Here is a 15,086-nt window from a genome sequence, read left to right on the forward strand (position 1 = left end):
TCCTCTTGGCCACCTGGGCACACTGCTGGCTCATGTTCAGCCTACCATCAACCAGTACCCCCAGGTCCCTCTCTGCCTGGCTGCTCTCAGCCACTCTGCCCCCAGCCTGTAGCACTGCCTGGGGTTGCTGTGGCCAATGTGAAGAACCTGGCACTTGGATGTGTTCAGTTTCATGCTTTTGGCCTCTGCCCATCTGCCCAGCCTGGCAAGGTCCCTATGCAGAGTCTCTCTACCCTCTCACTGACCAACTCCTGCCCCCAGCTCGCTGTCAGCTGCAAATTTACTGATGATGGACTCAATCCCCTTGTCCAGATGATCAATAAAGGTATTGAACAGGCTGGGGCCCAGCACTGCTCCCTGGGGCACACCACTGGTGCCTGGCTGCCAGCTGGCTGTGGCACCATTCACCACCACTCTCTGGGCTCAGCCTCCAGCCAGTTCCTAACCCATCGCAGTGTGCTCCCATCCAAGCCAGGGGCTGACAGCTTGGCCAGCAGTTTGCTGTGGGGGACATTGTCAAAGGCCTTGCTGAGGTCCAGGTAGACTCCATCCACAGCCTGCCCCCACATCCCCCAGGCAGTCACCTGATCATGGAAGGAGATCAGGTTGGTCAGGCAGGACCTGCCCTTCCTGAATCCATGCTGGCTGGGCCTGATCCCTTGGCCATCCTGTAAGTGCTGTGTGACTGCACTCAGGGTGACTGTTCCATGATCTTGCCTGGCACTGAGGTCAGGCTGACAGGCCTGGAATTCCCTGGCTCCTCCTCATGGCCCTGCTTGTGGATGGGCACCACCTTGGCCAGAATTCTGAATTTGTGCAATGTGAGTATCCAAATGTTAGGATAGAAGCTGGCACAGGAAATAACTCCTGTAGCTAGGAGGCCCTCTTCCTTAGTATTGTTATAAAATAAACTGATAAAGTATGCTGACATGGCTGTTTAACACTAGGCTCAGGAGATAAAAACAAGGAAGTCTTTTATAGTCATCTTTCAGTAGGAATTTGAAGTAGCACTAAAATATGTATTGGCTTGAACATTTGTTTGACATTGCTACGTAAACCTTTGTCTAAGGAGAGTCATCAGTGTTGGGGAAACAGTGGGGTTTTCCCAGCAGAATCACAGAATGATAGAATCATAGAATCAGTAAGGTGGGAAAAGACCTCAGAGATCATCAATTCCAACCTGTCACCCAGAACCTCATGACTACTAAGCCATGGCACCAAGTGCCACATCCAATCCCCTCTTGAACACCTCCAGGGATGGGGACTCCACCACCTCCCTGGGCAGCACATGCCCATGGCTAACAACTCTCTCTGTGAAGAACTTTCTCCTCACCTCAAGCCTAAACATCCCCTGGCACAGCTTGAGACTGTGTCCTCATGTTCTGGTGCTGGTTGCCTGGGAGAAGAGACCAACCCCTTCCTGGCTACAACCTCCCTTCAGGAATTCTCTAAAATTTGTCCATCTCTCTCACTTTAAATAAATCACTGTAGCAGCGGCCAGGCAGAGAGGGACCTGGGGGTGCTGGTCGTTGGTAGGCTGAACATGAGCCTGCAGTGTGCCCAGGTGGCCAAGAAGGCCAAGGGCATCCTGGCCTGGACCAGGAATAGTGTGGCCAGCAGGAGCAGGGAGGTCATTGTGACCTGTGCTCAGCACTGGTTAGGTCACACCTTGAGTCCTGTGCCCAGTTCTGGGCCCCTCAGTTTAAGAAGGACATTGAGAGACTTGAAGGTGTCCAGAGAAGGGCAACAAGGCTGGGGAGAGGCCTTGAGCTCAGCCCTGTGAGGAGAGGCTGAGGGAGCTGGGGTTGCTTAGCCTGGAGAAGAGGAGGCTCAGGGGAGACCTCATTGCTCTCTACAACTACCTGAAGGGAGGTTGTAGCCAGGAAGGGGTTGGTCTCTTCTCCCAGGCAACCAGCAGCAGAACAAGGGGACACAGTCTCAAGCTGTGCCAGGGTAAGTTTAGGCTGGAGGTGAGGAGAAAGTTCCTCACTGAGAGAGTCATTGGTCATTGGAATGTGCTGCCCAGGGAGGTGGTGGAGTCCCCATCCCTGGAGGTGTTCAAGAGGGGATTGGATGTGGCACTTGGAGCCATGGTCTAGTCATGAGCTCTGTGGTGACAGGTTGGACTCGATGATCCTTGAGGTCTCTTCCAACCTTGGTGATACTGTGAGACTGTTTCATAGTGACATACAAAGCCAATCAGCACCTTGAATATTTTACTGGCAAAAGTTGCTGCATGTGTGCTGTGTCTGTTGTTGTCGTTGTTTGCTCTTCACCTGTGGCAGCTGGATGTCTCACAGTCTAAGTTCTCCAGGTCACTTGTCTGGTTTACTAACTCAAAATCTTCTAATAGTTGTTCTTGATCCTCACAGCCAAGTGTATCACAGTGCTCAAGGCCTCTCCCCAGCCTTGTTGCCCTTCTCTGGACACCTTCAAGTCTCTCAATGTCCTTCTTAAACTGAGGGGCCCAGAACTGGACACAGGACTCAAGGTGTGGCCTAACCAATGCAGAGTCCAGGGGCACAATGACTTCCCTGCTCCTGCTGGCCACACTATTCCTGATGCAGGCCAGGATGCCATTGGCCTTCTTGGCCACCTGGGCACACTGCTGGCTCATGTTTAGGTGGCTGTCAATCAGCACCCCCAGGTCCCTCTCTGTTTGGCAGCTCTCAGCCACTCTGACCCCAGCCTGTAGCTCTGCCTGGGGTTGCTGTGGCCAAAGTGCAGCCCCTGGCACTTGGACTTGTTGAATGACATCCTGTTGGACTCTGCCCAGCTGTCCAGTCGGTCGAGGTCCCTCTGCAGAGCCCTTCCACCCTCTGACTGACCAACATCTGCTCCTAACTTGGTGTCATCTGCAAATTTGCTGATGACTGACTCAATCCCCTCATCCAGATCATCAATGAAGATGTTAAAGAGGATCAGGCCCAGCACTGATCCCTGGGGGATGCCACTGGTGCCTGGCTGCCAGCTGGCTGTGGCACCATTCACCACCACTCTCTGGGCAGTGGGAACACTGTAGTTTAAATACTGCTGCCCCTCATTAGCTCCCTAGCAAGCAACAGATACATAAACAGATTATCTTTCATCGATCCTGCCCTTTGCTGTTCAGAGCTGAAGTTTTTGTGCATGTAGATCTGAAATGAATGGTGTAGCAGCTCTGAAAACACATTCAGCTGCCCCTTCGCTTGGCCGGAGCTGAGATTAAATTCTCTAACTCCTTTTCTGTTGAGCAGGGAATGGAGAGAGTGTCATGGTTTGTTACTCCTCATCTCCCCATAAACACCAATCTGCCACAGATGGTTCATAGATGAGAGGAAGGAGAGCCTTCTCGTGGTTCCATAAAAACTTCAGTTCTTTGGTTTGAATGCAGACTGATGACATACCTGCCACTTCCAAACGTTAGCTTTGTGCTAAATGCAAGTATTGTAGTAAAGCAGTCTGGCTGATTCTTAATCTTTTATCATCACCCAAAATGCTGCAAGAATTTGCAAGTGTTGGAATTTTGCCCCATTTACTTTTCCAGTCCTTCACCCTGTTATTCACCATTGCACACTCCCAAACAGCCTTTGGCTATTTTCCCTCCTTCACACTTGTTTCCTAAACCTGTCTGATGCTTTCGCACAGCTTTTGGCTCTTTCTTTGAAATTAGTGCAAGTCTGAGGAATGATTTAGGTGACTGCTTTCCTCTTGGAGACTAATAACTGCTCTCTGCGTGAGACCTTATACTTTTGGCACCCTTTCCACCGCGTTGCATAACACAGACATAGAAGTCTCATTGTCTCTCTAGAGCAGACAATGGCGACTGAGGAGTACCGTGGCAGAAGTCTACCCATACTGCTGCCTGGCTTGAGCAAACACCAGCAAATCTTCCAGGGTAGGTTGTGATGCTTAGATCAAGTGAGACTGGGAATAATTAAGCAGCCCGCTGAATCCCTAAAAGACTTGAGATTTGGTACAAAGATTGCACTCAAATGAGGATAGCTCTCGCATTTTCCAGACTGCTTGGTTTATTTCCAGGGAGTAGATTCCCCGTTGTGTCTAGTTTCTCCTGTCCAATGGCTGCAATCCAAGGCAGGTTTATTCTATAATATCATAAAGTCTGATTCACAGCACAGTTGACTCAGCTGTAAAAAAGCACAGAGCAACAAATCAAATCTCCAGATTTCACAGCAAAGATGGGAGCAGGTGCATGGAAAACGAACAGTCCTGAAAGATGAGAGGAAAAGCAGTGTCAGAGGGGAGGAGGGGGGCTTGGCTCTCTCTTTTGCATATGCTCTTTCATACAGCTGTAAGCAATTTTTACTGCAGTTTCTAATCCTTCACTATGCTTTCCACAACACACAGCTATAAACAGCTACTTCCTGGCTTATGAGAAGTGTTTGATTAAATACAACAGGCTACCAAAAAAAAAACAACAACAAAGAAGTGGACTTCAAATTGTAGGATATGGTTTGGGGCTCTGGGGGAAGGATGGAGCTGGGAGGGGAGATGCCTGATTTTAAGCAATGTGTGCCACACCTGACAGCTTGCACATTGATTATGGTTAGTGGAGTACCTCTAGCTGCAGAACGTTCATTTTCTGTAAGGCAGGACCACAACATTGTGTTTGTGAATAGAATCAAAGTGACCAGGTAGCCCCTCCATGCCAGCCTAGAGCTTCTTCTTTTCTCTTCTCACTCCACCAAACAAAGCAGATAGTTTGGCAGAGTGCTTCAAAGTGTTTATTTTTCAAGGAAGAGCAATGAAATTATGCAGACACTACTCAATCAAACCTTGTTCAGCCCTTTGCTATCCAGTTTGTTCTGTGTCTCATCTGAAAGGATCATTTTGCCAGTCCATCTACAATATATGGGATATACTGATCCTTTATTAGAATAGAATAAACCTTTATTAGAATAAACCAAACCAGGTTGGAAGAGACCTTCAAGATCATTGTGTCCAACCCATCAACCAATCCAACCCACCCAAACAGCTAACCCATGGCACCAAGCACCCCGTCAAGTCTCCTTCTGAACACCTTCAATGACGGCGACTCCACCACCTCCCCAGGCAGCCCATTCCATAGCGCAATCACTCTTTCTGTATAGAACTTCTTCCTAACATCCAACCTGAACCTCCCCTGGCGAAGCCTGAGACTGTCATGGGCCCACAGACTAGTAAGAGGAAAAAATGAAGGTATGTCTTTTCATAGAATCATAAGGTTGAACAAGACCTCAGAGACCATCACCCAACACCTCATGACAACTAAATCATGGCTCCAAGTGCCACATCCAGTCTTCTTTTGAACACCTCCAGGGACAGTGACTGCACCACCTCCCTGGGCAGCACATCCCAATGGCCAATCTCTCTTTCTGGGAAGAACTTCTTCCTAACATCCAGCCTAAACCTCCCCTGGCACAGCTTGAGACTGTGTCCTCTTGTTCTGGTGCTGGTTGCCTGGGAGAAGAGACCAACCCCCACTTGGCTACAACGTCTCTTCAGGTAGTTGTAGACAGCAAGGAGGTCTCCCCTGAGCCTCCTCTTCTCCAGGCTAAGCAACCCCAGCTCCCTCAGCCTCTCCTCATAGGGCTTATGCCCCAACCTCTCCCCAGCCTCGTTGTTCTTCCAAGAGTCTCAATGGCCTTCTTAAATTGAAGGGCCCAGAACTGGACACAGGACTCAAGGTGTGTCCTAACCAGTGCTGAGTACAGGGCACAATGACTTCCCTGCTCCTGCTGGCCACACAGATCCTGATACAGGCCAGGATGCCCCTGGGCACACTGCTGGCTGGAATAAAACCTTTCTCTTCTTCATCTTTTCTTTTATTTGGAAAGGATTTCATTGTAACTCACCCACTGTACCCAGAATGTATATAAAAATCTCTTCTCAAAAGAAGAGTTACTTTCCCCAGAATTTTATGCACCATATGCAGTTACAGCTCTGGAAAATACCTGTGTGCATACAGACCCTGGATTTCTCATCTGGCTCTCATAACTCATTGCTAAGGAGCAATCACACTGTTGCAATCAAAATCATCCCAGTGCTTAGCATCATATGTCTCTCTTGTCTAACAGAAGCCTAAAAACAGAGCTGCAGATCTGAGGCTCATTTAATTGTACCATATGTGGGAAGCCTAAATTTAACTCTCTCTCTCCATTTTTTCCCCTTCTGCATAAATTCTTTGGAACTGTGTAATTCTGTGCTGTGAAGAACAAGGTAAAAAGTGGTGGTTTTAAAAAGGCTTAATGAAAGACAAGACTGAAGAGGAAGCAGTCTCTGGTGATCTCCACTTGTTTTCATGTGGTCTTGGCCACTAACTGTGGTCCTGAAAATACATTTAATGACTGCTTTAAAGGAGAAACTGCATCTCAAATCCTTCAGGTAGTTCCCTAACAAAAAGAGCACACTCTTTTTCAAAGTAGGGAAAGGCTGAGAGGGCTTCAGGGGTGTTAAGAAGAGAGCAGGTTTGAAAGAACAAACTTTTGAAGCAAATATTATCTTTGTTTTCCTACAATTTGCCCTGTTTACTGCAAAAGTGTTGTTCCTTTTAAGTGCAAAGAAGACAGGCCTCTTACTACTTTCCTCTTTGTTTTTCTCTAACTCTTTTACACTGTACTTGCCTTCAGTCTCTTCTGCACACATAATAATCATAATAATAATAATAATAATAATAATAATAATAATAATAATAATAATAATAATAATAATAATAATAATAGTAGTAATAATAATAATAATAATAGTAGTAATAATAATAATAATAATAATAATAATAATAATAATAAACAACAACCAGGTTGGAAGAGACCTTCAAGGTCATTGTGTCCAACCCATCAACCAATCCAACCCAACTAAACAACTAACCCATGGCACCAAGCACCCCATCAAGTCTCCTCCTGAACACCTCCAGTGATGGTGACTCCACCACCTCCCCAGGCAGCACATCCCAATGGGCAATCACTCTCTCTGTGTAGAACTTCTTCCTAACATCCAACCTAAACCTCCCCTGGCACAGCCTGAGACTGTGTCCTCTTGTTCTGGTGCTGGCTGCCTGGGAGAAGAGACCAACCTCTGCCTGTCTACAACCTCCCTTCAGGTAGTTGTAGAGAGCAATAAGGTCACCCCTGAGCCTCCTCCTCTCCAGGCTAAGCAACCCCAGCTCCCTCAGCCTCTCCTCACAGGGCTGTGTTCCAAATCCCTCACCAACTTCATTGCCCTTCTCTGGACTCGCTCCAGCAAGTCAACCTCCTTCCTAAACTGAGGGCCCCAGAACTGGACACAGGACTCGAGGTGTGGCCTAACCAGTGCAGTGTACAGGGTTGCATCATACCCCATGGTATGATGGAAGGGCTGCCGTGCTGCACACATGCTATGCAGGCTGCTGGGACCGGTGGGCATGCCTCTTCCTGTGCAGGCACGGAACTGAGCTATTGCACAAAAAAGCATCTTTCTAATGGCACACTGCATTCCTCTTATGGGATGACCACAGCAGGAGGAGGCTCTTCCATGAAATCATGTTTACTGACTCACACATTCTTCCAACACAGAAGCAGCACGTAGACCTAGCAGTAGTGTCCTTTTTGACTTGGTGGCTGCAGCACAGACCCAAAGGAAGTGGAGCATAGAACCTTTATGGTCCATAAAGCAATTCTGAGCACAGATTAAGAGTTGGGCAGTAAGATACTCCTCTTGGGCTTCTCCCACATCTACTCCTGTAGACAGCACAGGTGATTGCACATTCTGAACAGCTGTGTGGGCTGCCACCTTGCAGACTGGAAAGAGGGAATGTTTAGTTCCTTTGCCCCTTTGGGGTGTATCTGTGCAAAGACAGCTCCTGCCTGAGCCACTAACCATAGTCCAGGTGACAGGCTCTACATGACAGTCCCGTCAGTGCAGCCTGCACACAGGTTCATGTACAGCCAAACATCTCAACACTTGCTTGCATCAATGTGCTGGTCTTCTCCCCATGTTCTTGTGCTAGCTCATCTCTGATAGGGCAAAGGAAGGGAAAACACAAAACATGTTTCCAAAATGCATGTGTGTGGAGAGGGAACTCCTGTGAATGAGGTGCAGAGTCTTCTGCTCTTGCAGCTGCCTGATACCCAACATAGGTAGTTGGCATGGGATAATGAGAAAAAGAGAGGCATTCTGGGGCATAAAAGTAAAGACCACATTCAACACTTCATTATGTCACATAAATGGTTTGTCAGTCACCTTGGCTGGTTGGTTCACATTTTGTCACTATAGGGGTGGGCAGAGAGAGGAAGAAATTACTTGAATCTTCTCTTGAGTGGAATTTAAAGCATATGTTGTGAGTTCTTTGTGCTTGCATTATTATTTCTACTGTCATTTATACTGCAAGTGTGACCTAACTATTATGTCTAGTCTCAAAACTTTGAAAAAAGAAAGGTTGGAATTGTTTCACATCTGTGAAGGGCTTGACAGACATATCATGAGCAGCAAGGCAGGATAACTTCAGAGTGCATTCAACTCTCTGTTTAAATTCCAGCAGCTCATGCCATAGAATCAATGAGGTTGGAAAAGGCCTCAGAGATCATCAAGTCCAACCTATTAGCTAATACCTAACACCTCCTGACAACTAAACCATGGCTCCAAGTGCCACATCCAATCCCCTCTTGAACACCTCCAGGGATGGGGACTCCACCACCTCCCTGGGCAGCACATTCCAATGACCAATGACTCTCTGTGAAGAACTTTCTCCTCACCTCAAGCCTAAACTTCCCCTGGTGCAGCCTGAGACTGTGTCCTCTTGTTCTGGTGCTGGTTGCCTGGGAGAAGAGACCAACCCCCTCCTGGCTACAAACACCTTTCAGGTAGTTGTAGAGAGCAATGAGGTCACCCCTGAGCCTCCTCTTCTCCAGGCTAAACAACCCCAGCTCCCTCAGCCTCTCCTCACAGGGCTGTGCTCAAGGCCTCTCCCCAGCCTTGTTGCCCTTCTCTGGACACCTTCAAGTCTCTCAATGTCCTTCTTAAACTGAGGGGCCCAGAACTGGACACAGGACTCAAGGTGTGGCCTAACCAAAGCAGAGTACAGGGCACAATGACTTCCCTGCTCCTGCTGGCCACACTATTCCTAATGCAGGCCAGGATGCCCTTGGCCTTCTTGGCCACCTGGGCACACTGCTGGCTCATGTTTAGGCAGCTGTCAATCAGCACCCCCAGGTCCCTCTCTGTTTGGCAGCTCTCAGCCACTCTGACCCCAGCCTGTAGCTCTGCATGGGGTTGCTGTGGCCAGAGTGCAGCACCTGGCACTTGGACTTGTTGAATGCCATCCTGTTGGCCTCCACCCATCTGTGCATCTTCTGATGCATTGTGCTACTCAGAAAAGCCTGGCAGGCCCAGTAGCTGTGGGGAGAGCAACAAGGTCAATGCCAATACCTGCAAGGATGTGGTAGAAGAATTCAGCTGTCTTGGATGACTCTAAATGAATTAGATTTGTATTCAGTTCACCACTCTCGATCGGAGGAAGTTGTTAGTGGAAGGAGTGACTTTTCCTTTATGAACCGGGCTGGAGGAATAACATTCTTGTTTTCTCCTTTACCAAGAAAACTGCTGCAGATGGGAAGCGACAGGAGGTCATCGTGTTAGACTCGAAACGGAGCAACGCTATTAACATTGGCTTGACCGTCTTGCCCCCGCCCCGCACTATCAAGACTGCGATTCTCAACTTCGACGAATATGCCTTAAACAAGGAAGGAATAGAGGTAAGAAAAAACAGTCAGTGTCCTGAAGCCCACGTTTTCAATGTTTCCTTTATTTTTGTTGTTCTTTTGTTCTTCTTTGGTGTTTCACATGGTACAGGCCAGGCTTTGTATACAAAAGGGAAAAGGAAATGTGTTCTCTCACGACTGAGAGCCCCAAAACAGTAAATCAATTCAGTGTGCTTGGAAGCATGTGGTGTTCACCTGAGGCTGAGCATGCTCGGTAAATATGGATCCTCTGCTTGGGGTCTAGCTTTGAGTAACAATGTTGACTTCTGTCAAGACTGTCAGAGTATTATCACTTCCTTTGAAGCTTTACTGAAATACTGCGAGCGGCAAGAACAGGCAGTGAGTTACTGGGGGTGATGCAACTGTCACAGAGTTTAACATAACATAGAATAGAATAGAATAGAATAGAATAGAATAGAATAGAATAGAATAGAATAGAATAGAATGGAATAGGAATAGGAATAGGAATAGGAATAGGAATAGGAATAGGAATAGGAATAGGAATAGACCAGGTTGGAAGAGACCTTCAACATCATCACGTCCAACCCATCAACCAATCCAACACCACCCAAACAACTAACCCATGGCACCAAGCACCCCATCAAGTCTCCTCCTGAACACCTCCAGTGATGGTGACTCCACCACCTCCCCAGGCAGCCCATTCCAATGGGCAATCACTCTCTCTGTATAGAACTTCCTCCTAACCTCCAGCCTAAACTTCCCCTGGTGCAGCCTGAGACTGTGTCCTCGTGTTCTGGTGCTGGCTGCCTGGGACAAGAGACCAACCTCTGCCTGTCTACAACCTCCCTTCAGGTATTTGTACAGAGTGATAAGGTCACCCCTGAGTCTCCTCCTCTCCAGGCTAAGCAACCCCAGCTCCCTCAGCCTCTCCTCACAGGGCTGTGTTCCAAACCCCTCACCAACTTTGTTGCCCTTCTCTGGACTCATTCCAGCAAGTCAACCTCCTTCCGAAACTGAGGGGCCCAGAACTGGACACAGGACTCGAGGTGTGGCCTAACCAGTGCAGTGTACAGGGGCAGAATGACCTCCCTGCTCCTGCTGGCCATACTGTTCATGATGCAGGCCAGGATGCCATTGGTCCTCTTGGCTGCCTGGGCACACTGCAGGCTCCTGTTCAGCCTACCATCAACCAGCACCCCCATGTTCCTCTCTGCCTGGCTGCTCTCTAGCCACTCTGCCCCCAGCCTTTAGCTCTGCATGGGGTTGCTGTGGCCAATGTGCAGAACCTGGCACCTGGCTGTGTTCAGTCTCACGCTGTTGGCCTCTGCCCATCTGCCCAGCCTGTCCAGGTCCTCCTGTTCACTCCCAGTTAGCTGCTGGAGACATTCTAGATTGTATATCGAATGGAAAACAAACACAGCGATGGCTTCTGCTCAAAACAGCATTTCTGTGTTACCCTTGTTTGAAGGAAAGTGTCTAAAGATTACAGATGATGTCATTTTTGCCACTGCATGCCTGACTTTCCAGATACTCTTACCGAGATCCAAGAGGAGCTGTTTATTATTCTTTTTAATCAAACATTTTTCTCCTATTAGGTGTACAGGAGGGCTGCTCCCAGGGCTGGGGTTTTTGCATTGTGGTTGCGTTGATTTCAGTGTTATAAAGACTATTTATTGTTTTAATAAGAAAATTAATAATTTTATTAATACTTATTAATAGCTGTTATTAGTTATTATTAATAATTGCTTATTGTTTTGGTAAGAGAAACCTCTACAGCTGCAGATCTCAAGCACTGGCTGAGGTGCAGAGGTCATGTCCTGATTGACAGTTGCCTTTCCGGGGTTTGGTGCTGTGTTTCATGATTTCCCTTCTTTTCACCTGCAGTCTGTTGACTACAGAAGAAAATGAGAAAAGCAGGCTAGTGTGGGAATGGAGTTGCCAACTGTTAAATGCAGAATAGAAGAGAAGGCCCAACTGATTCCCAGTAGAATATAGTTTCTTCCCAGAGCTATATTATTTATCTACTATATAAGAGGGTGACAAAAAGTAATTCCTCATGATCCAGCCCAGGTACCCACCTAGGCAGTTTGCAATGCTGAGCTTCAACGTGTTGGAGAGAAGTCAAGCCCAACTCAGTTGACTGAGTCAGATCTGCCAGTTAGATGTCAGTGCTGTAGGCAGTGTTTCTGTACAAAGTCCAATGTAAAATGGCTAATAAAGAACAAATCTTCATCATCTTCCACACATAGGAATTAGGAACAGTGTGGGCAGCAGGAGCAGGGAAGTCATTGTGCCCCTGTGCTCAGCACTGGTTAGGCCATACCTTGAGTCCTGTGTCCAGTTCTGGGCCCCTCAGTTTAGGAAGGACATTGAGACACTTGAACATGTCCAGAGAAGGGCAACAAGGCTGGGGAGAGGCCTTGAGCACAGCCCTGTGAGGAGAGGCTGAGGGAGCTGGGGTTGCTTAGCCTGGAGAAGAGGAGGCTCAGGGGAGACCTCATTGCCCTTCTCTGGACATGTTCAAGAGTCTCAATGTCCTTCTTAAACATCATGTCATATGAATTGTTCCCCTCTCTGGCTCATTGTGACGGGTTCTCATTTAACACAAGTTTAGCTGCCCTATACAGCTCAGCCTTTCCAGTGCCAACATTTGTATCTGGGCTGTCCCATCTGCTGACCACCTGTGGTGTCCACACTTGTGTCTTGTACCACTGCACCCTCCTTTGGGTGGCCTTTATTTGATGTCAGAAACCCATCATTTAATTTAAAATATATATATGCAGGTGGGTTTCCAGTGGAAGAATTGAGAAACAGGAAATGATAGACTGCTGATACACTCACCCAGAACTAAAGAAAATGAGATGCTGGAGTTCTGTGTTCACAGCTTGCAGCCAAGGATGTGAGTAATCCCAGTGCAGTCATACAGGTGTTTTAAAGGAAGAGAAAGAATAACTGCCTAAGTACAGCCCAGATACTTTGCACCTTGAGGAACGAAGCCTTCATTGGTTTGGAACTCTGATGCTCATGAAGAAAAGAGCTTTCTTTTCTTAATGTTCCATATTTGCTTACTTTATCAGGTAAAACCCTGAACTGAATTTGAATTCCCTTCCCCAATCCCCAAGTTGCAGATTTTTCTCATAGCAGATTGTTCTAGAGTCAGAGGGATGTTTATTACAAGACAGAGGGCTGGATTAGGCTGTGTAGACTAGGCACAGAGAGATGCTTTGTGAGTGCCACTGTTTTCAGCAGAGCTCTTCCTCTCTTTTCTATACTCTCCCTTTGATCTCCTGTTTGCTTTTTCTCCTCTGTATCCACCAGTTGATTGGCTTAGAGAGAACAGGGCTTGTCCTTTCAGCCTGGATTTTGAGAAAGTTTGCTGTTTCTCATCTAAGCAAACAGTGTAAGCATCAACTTCATTTGCATAAAACCCACAGACAATAAAGCAATCCATTCACTGCATAATGATATATATAATTTTATAGCTAATTTCTCAGTATTCCTAAGGTTGGAAGAGACCTCAAAGATCATTGCTGGGTTGAAAGAGGCAGGACTGGTATGGAAAAACAATCATGCAATTTGTCTAAAACCTGCATCCCAGTGGCTACTCAAAAGCCTTTGAGACTCGTTAACTATGTAAAAGAGATGTAATAATCACAGCTATTAACCACACAGGTGAGATGCAGGAAAAGCAGGAGAAGGGATGCAATGTAAGCAGTGAGGACATGGCATTCACTGGTAAAATGTCAGAGGAGCCAAAATTCAGGATCACCTTCGGGTGTCAGCAGATCCATCATGGGGTAAGGCACCAAAAGGATAAAACATCACCTGAGGCTTCTTTTGCCTTGGTTGTGAGCTCCATGCTGCATCCTTCAGCAAGGAGTTTCATCATTGTTATGTTAGTGTGCCTGTGGCTTTAGTTCTGCACTTAGGTGAACAAGTTCAGATTAAATGGTGTCTTGAAACTGACGTTAGCTATTCCACTCAGGACACTGGACTGAAGCAGTGCCAACAGTAGTGCAAGCAACAAGGCAGTGATGCAATAGTATGCAAGCTGCAAGTTTGTCATAGCCCAACTCATCATCGAATTCATAGTGACCCAGTAAAGCCTCTGCTGCTGGCCTGCATCGGGCTGAATGCTGCTTTGCTTGTGCCATTTAACCCTGGGAAATAATCCGTTATTGACTAACCTGATAGCATTCTGTGATGCCATAACTGAGTGGGTAGATTCAGGGAAACCAGGGGATGTGGTCTGCCTTAACCTTAGCAAGGCCTTTGACACCATCTCCCATGACATCCTTGTGAGCAAGCTCAGGAAGTGTGGGATAGGATAGGATAGGATAGGATAGGATAGGATAGGATAGGATAGGATAGGATAGGATAGGATAGGATAGGATAGGATAGGATAGGATAGGATAGGATAGGATAGACCAGGTTTGGAGAGACCTTCAAGACCATCATGTCCAACACCACCTAATCAACTAACCCATGGCACCAAGCACCCCAGCAAGTCTTCTCCTGAACACCTCCAGTGATGGTGACTCCACCACCTCCCCAGGCAGCCCATCCCAATGGGCAATCACTCTCTCTGTATAGAACTTCTTCCTAACATCCAACCTAAACCTCCCCTGGTGCAGATGGAGACTGTGTCCTCTTGTTCTGGTGCTGGCTGCCTGGGACAAGAGACCAACCCCCACCTGGCTACAACCACCCTTCAGGTAGTTGTAGAGGGCAATAAGGTCACCCCTGAGTCTCCTCTTCTCCAGGCTAAGCAACCCCAGCTCCCTCAGCCTCTCCTCACAGGGCTGTGTTCCAAGCCCCTCACCAACTTTGTTGCCCTTCTCTGGACTCGTTCCAGCAATCCAACCTCCTTCCTAAACTGAGGGGCCCAGAACTGGACACAGGACTCGAGGTGTGGCCGAGCAGACAGTCAGGTGGATGAGTAATGGACTCTGTTCTCTTAGAAAACAAACTATGTATAATTTTTGCTTTATAACAGTTTCTAGAATGAGAAGGGGGAACTGTAAGGGTCACAGAGCACTGGAACAGGCCCCCCCAGAGAGCTTGTAGAATCTCCTTCTCTGGAGACTTTCAAGGCCCATCTGGATGCATTCCTCTGTGATCTGAGCTAGATTGCATGGTCCTGCTCTGGCAGAGGGGTTGGACTGGATGATCTCTTTGGGTCCCTTCCAACCCCTGACATCCTGTAACCCTGTGATCATTTGCTTTTTATCTTCAAATATATAACTCAGATAGAAGGGAAAAAATCTCCAAGTGTTTTAAAGCCCTTATACCTAAGTGTGTTGCATAATTTTAGGCCATGTGTTTGAAGTGGTTAGATGCCTCTGAGCTGAGAAAAAAAGGCAGGAAATGGGGGCTCGGTGCAAAAAGGGTGGGTGTAGTCCCTTTAGTATG

At 47.4% G+C, this 15,086-nt stretch overlaps 1 protein-coding gene across 1 annotated transcript in view; it reads left to right on the forward strand.

Annotated features, from left to right (window-relative positions):
* The window catches only part of FHOD3 (formin homology 2 domain containing 3), a 326,323-nt gene that overhangs the window by 252,783 nt on the left and 58,454 nt on the right, over nucleotides 1–15,086 (forward strand). Inside the window, 1 exon segment of the mRNA XM_068166897.1 lies at nucleotides 9,549–9,707. Within this exon segment, the coding sequence (XP_068022998.1) occupies nucleotides 9,549–9,707 (159 nt within the window).

This window comes from Melanerpes formicivorus, unplaced genomic scaffold (genome assembly GCF_026170545.1).
Source record: "Melanerpes formicivorus ecotype bairdi unplaced genomic scaffold, bMelFor1.0.p_v2 SCAF_111, whole genome shotgun sequence".
In the NCBI taxonomy this organism is placed as follows: domain Eukaryota; kingdom Metazoa; phylum Chordata; class Aves; order Piciformes; family Picidae; genus Melanerpes; species Melanerpes formicivorus.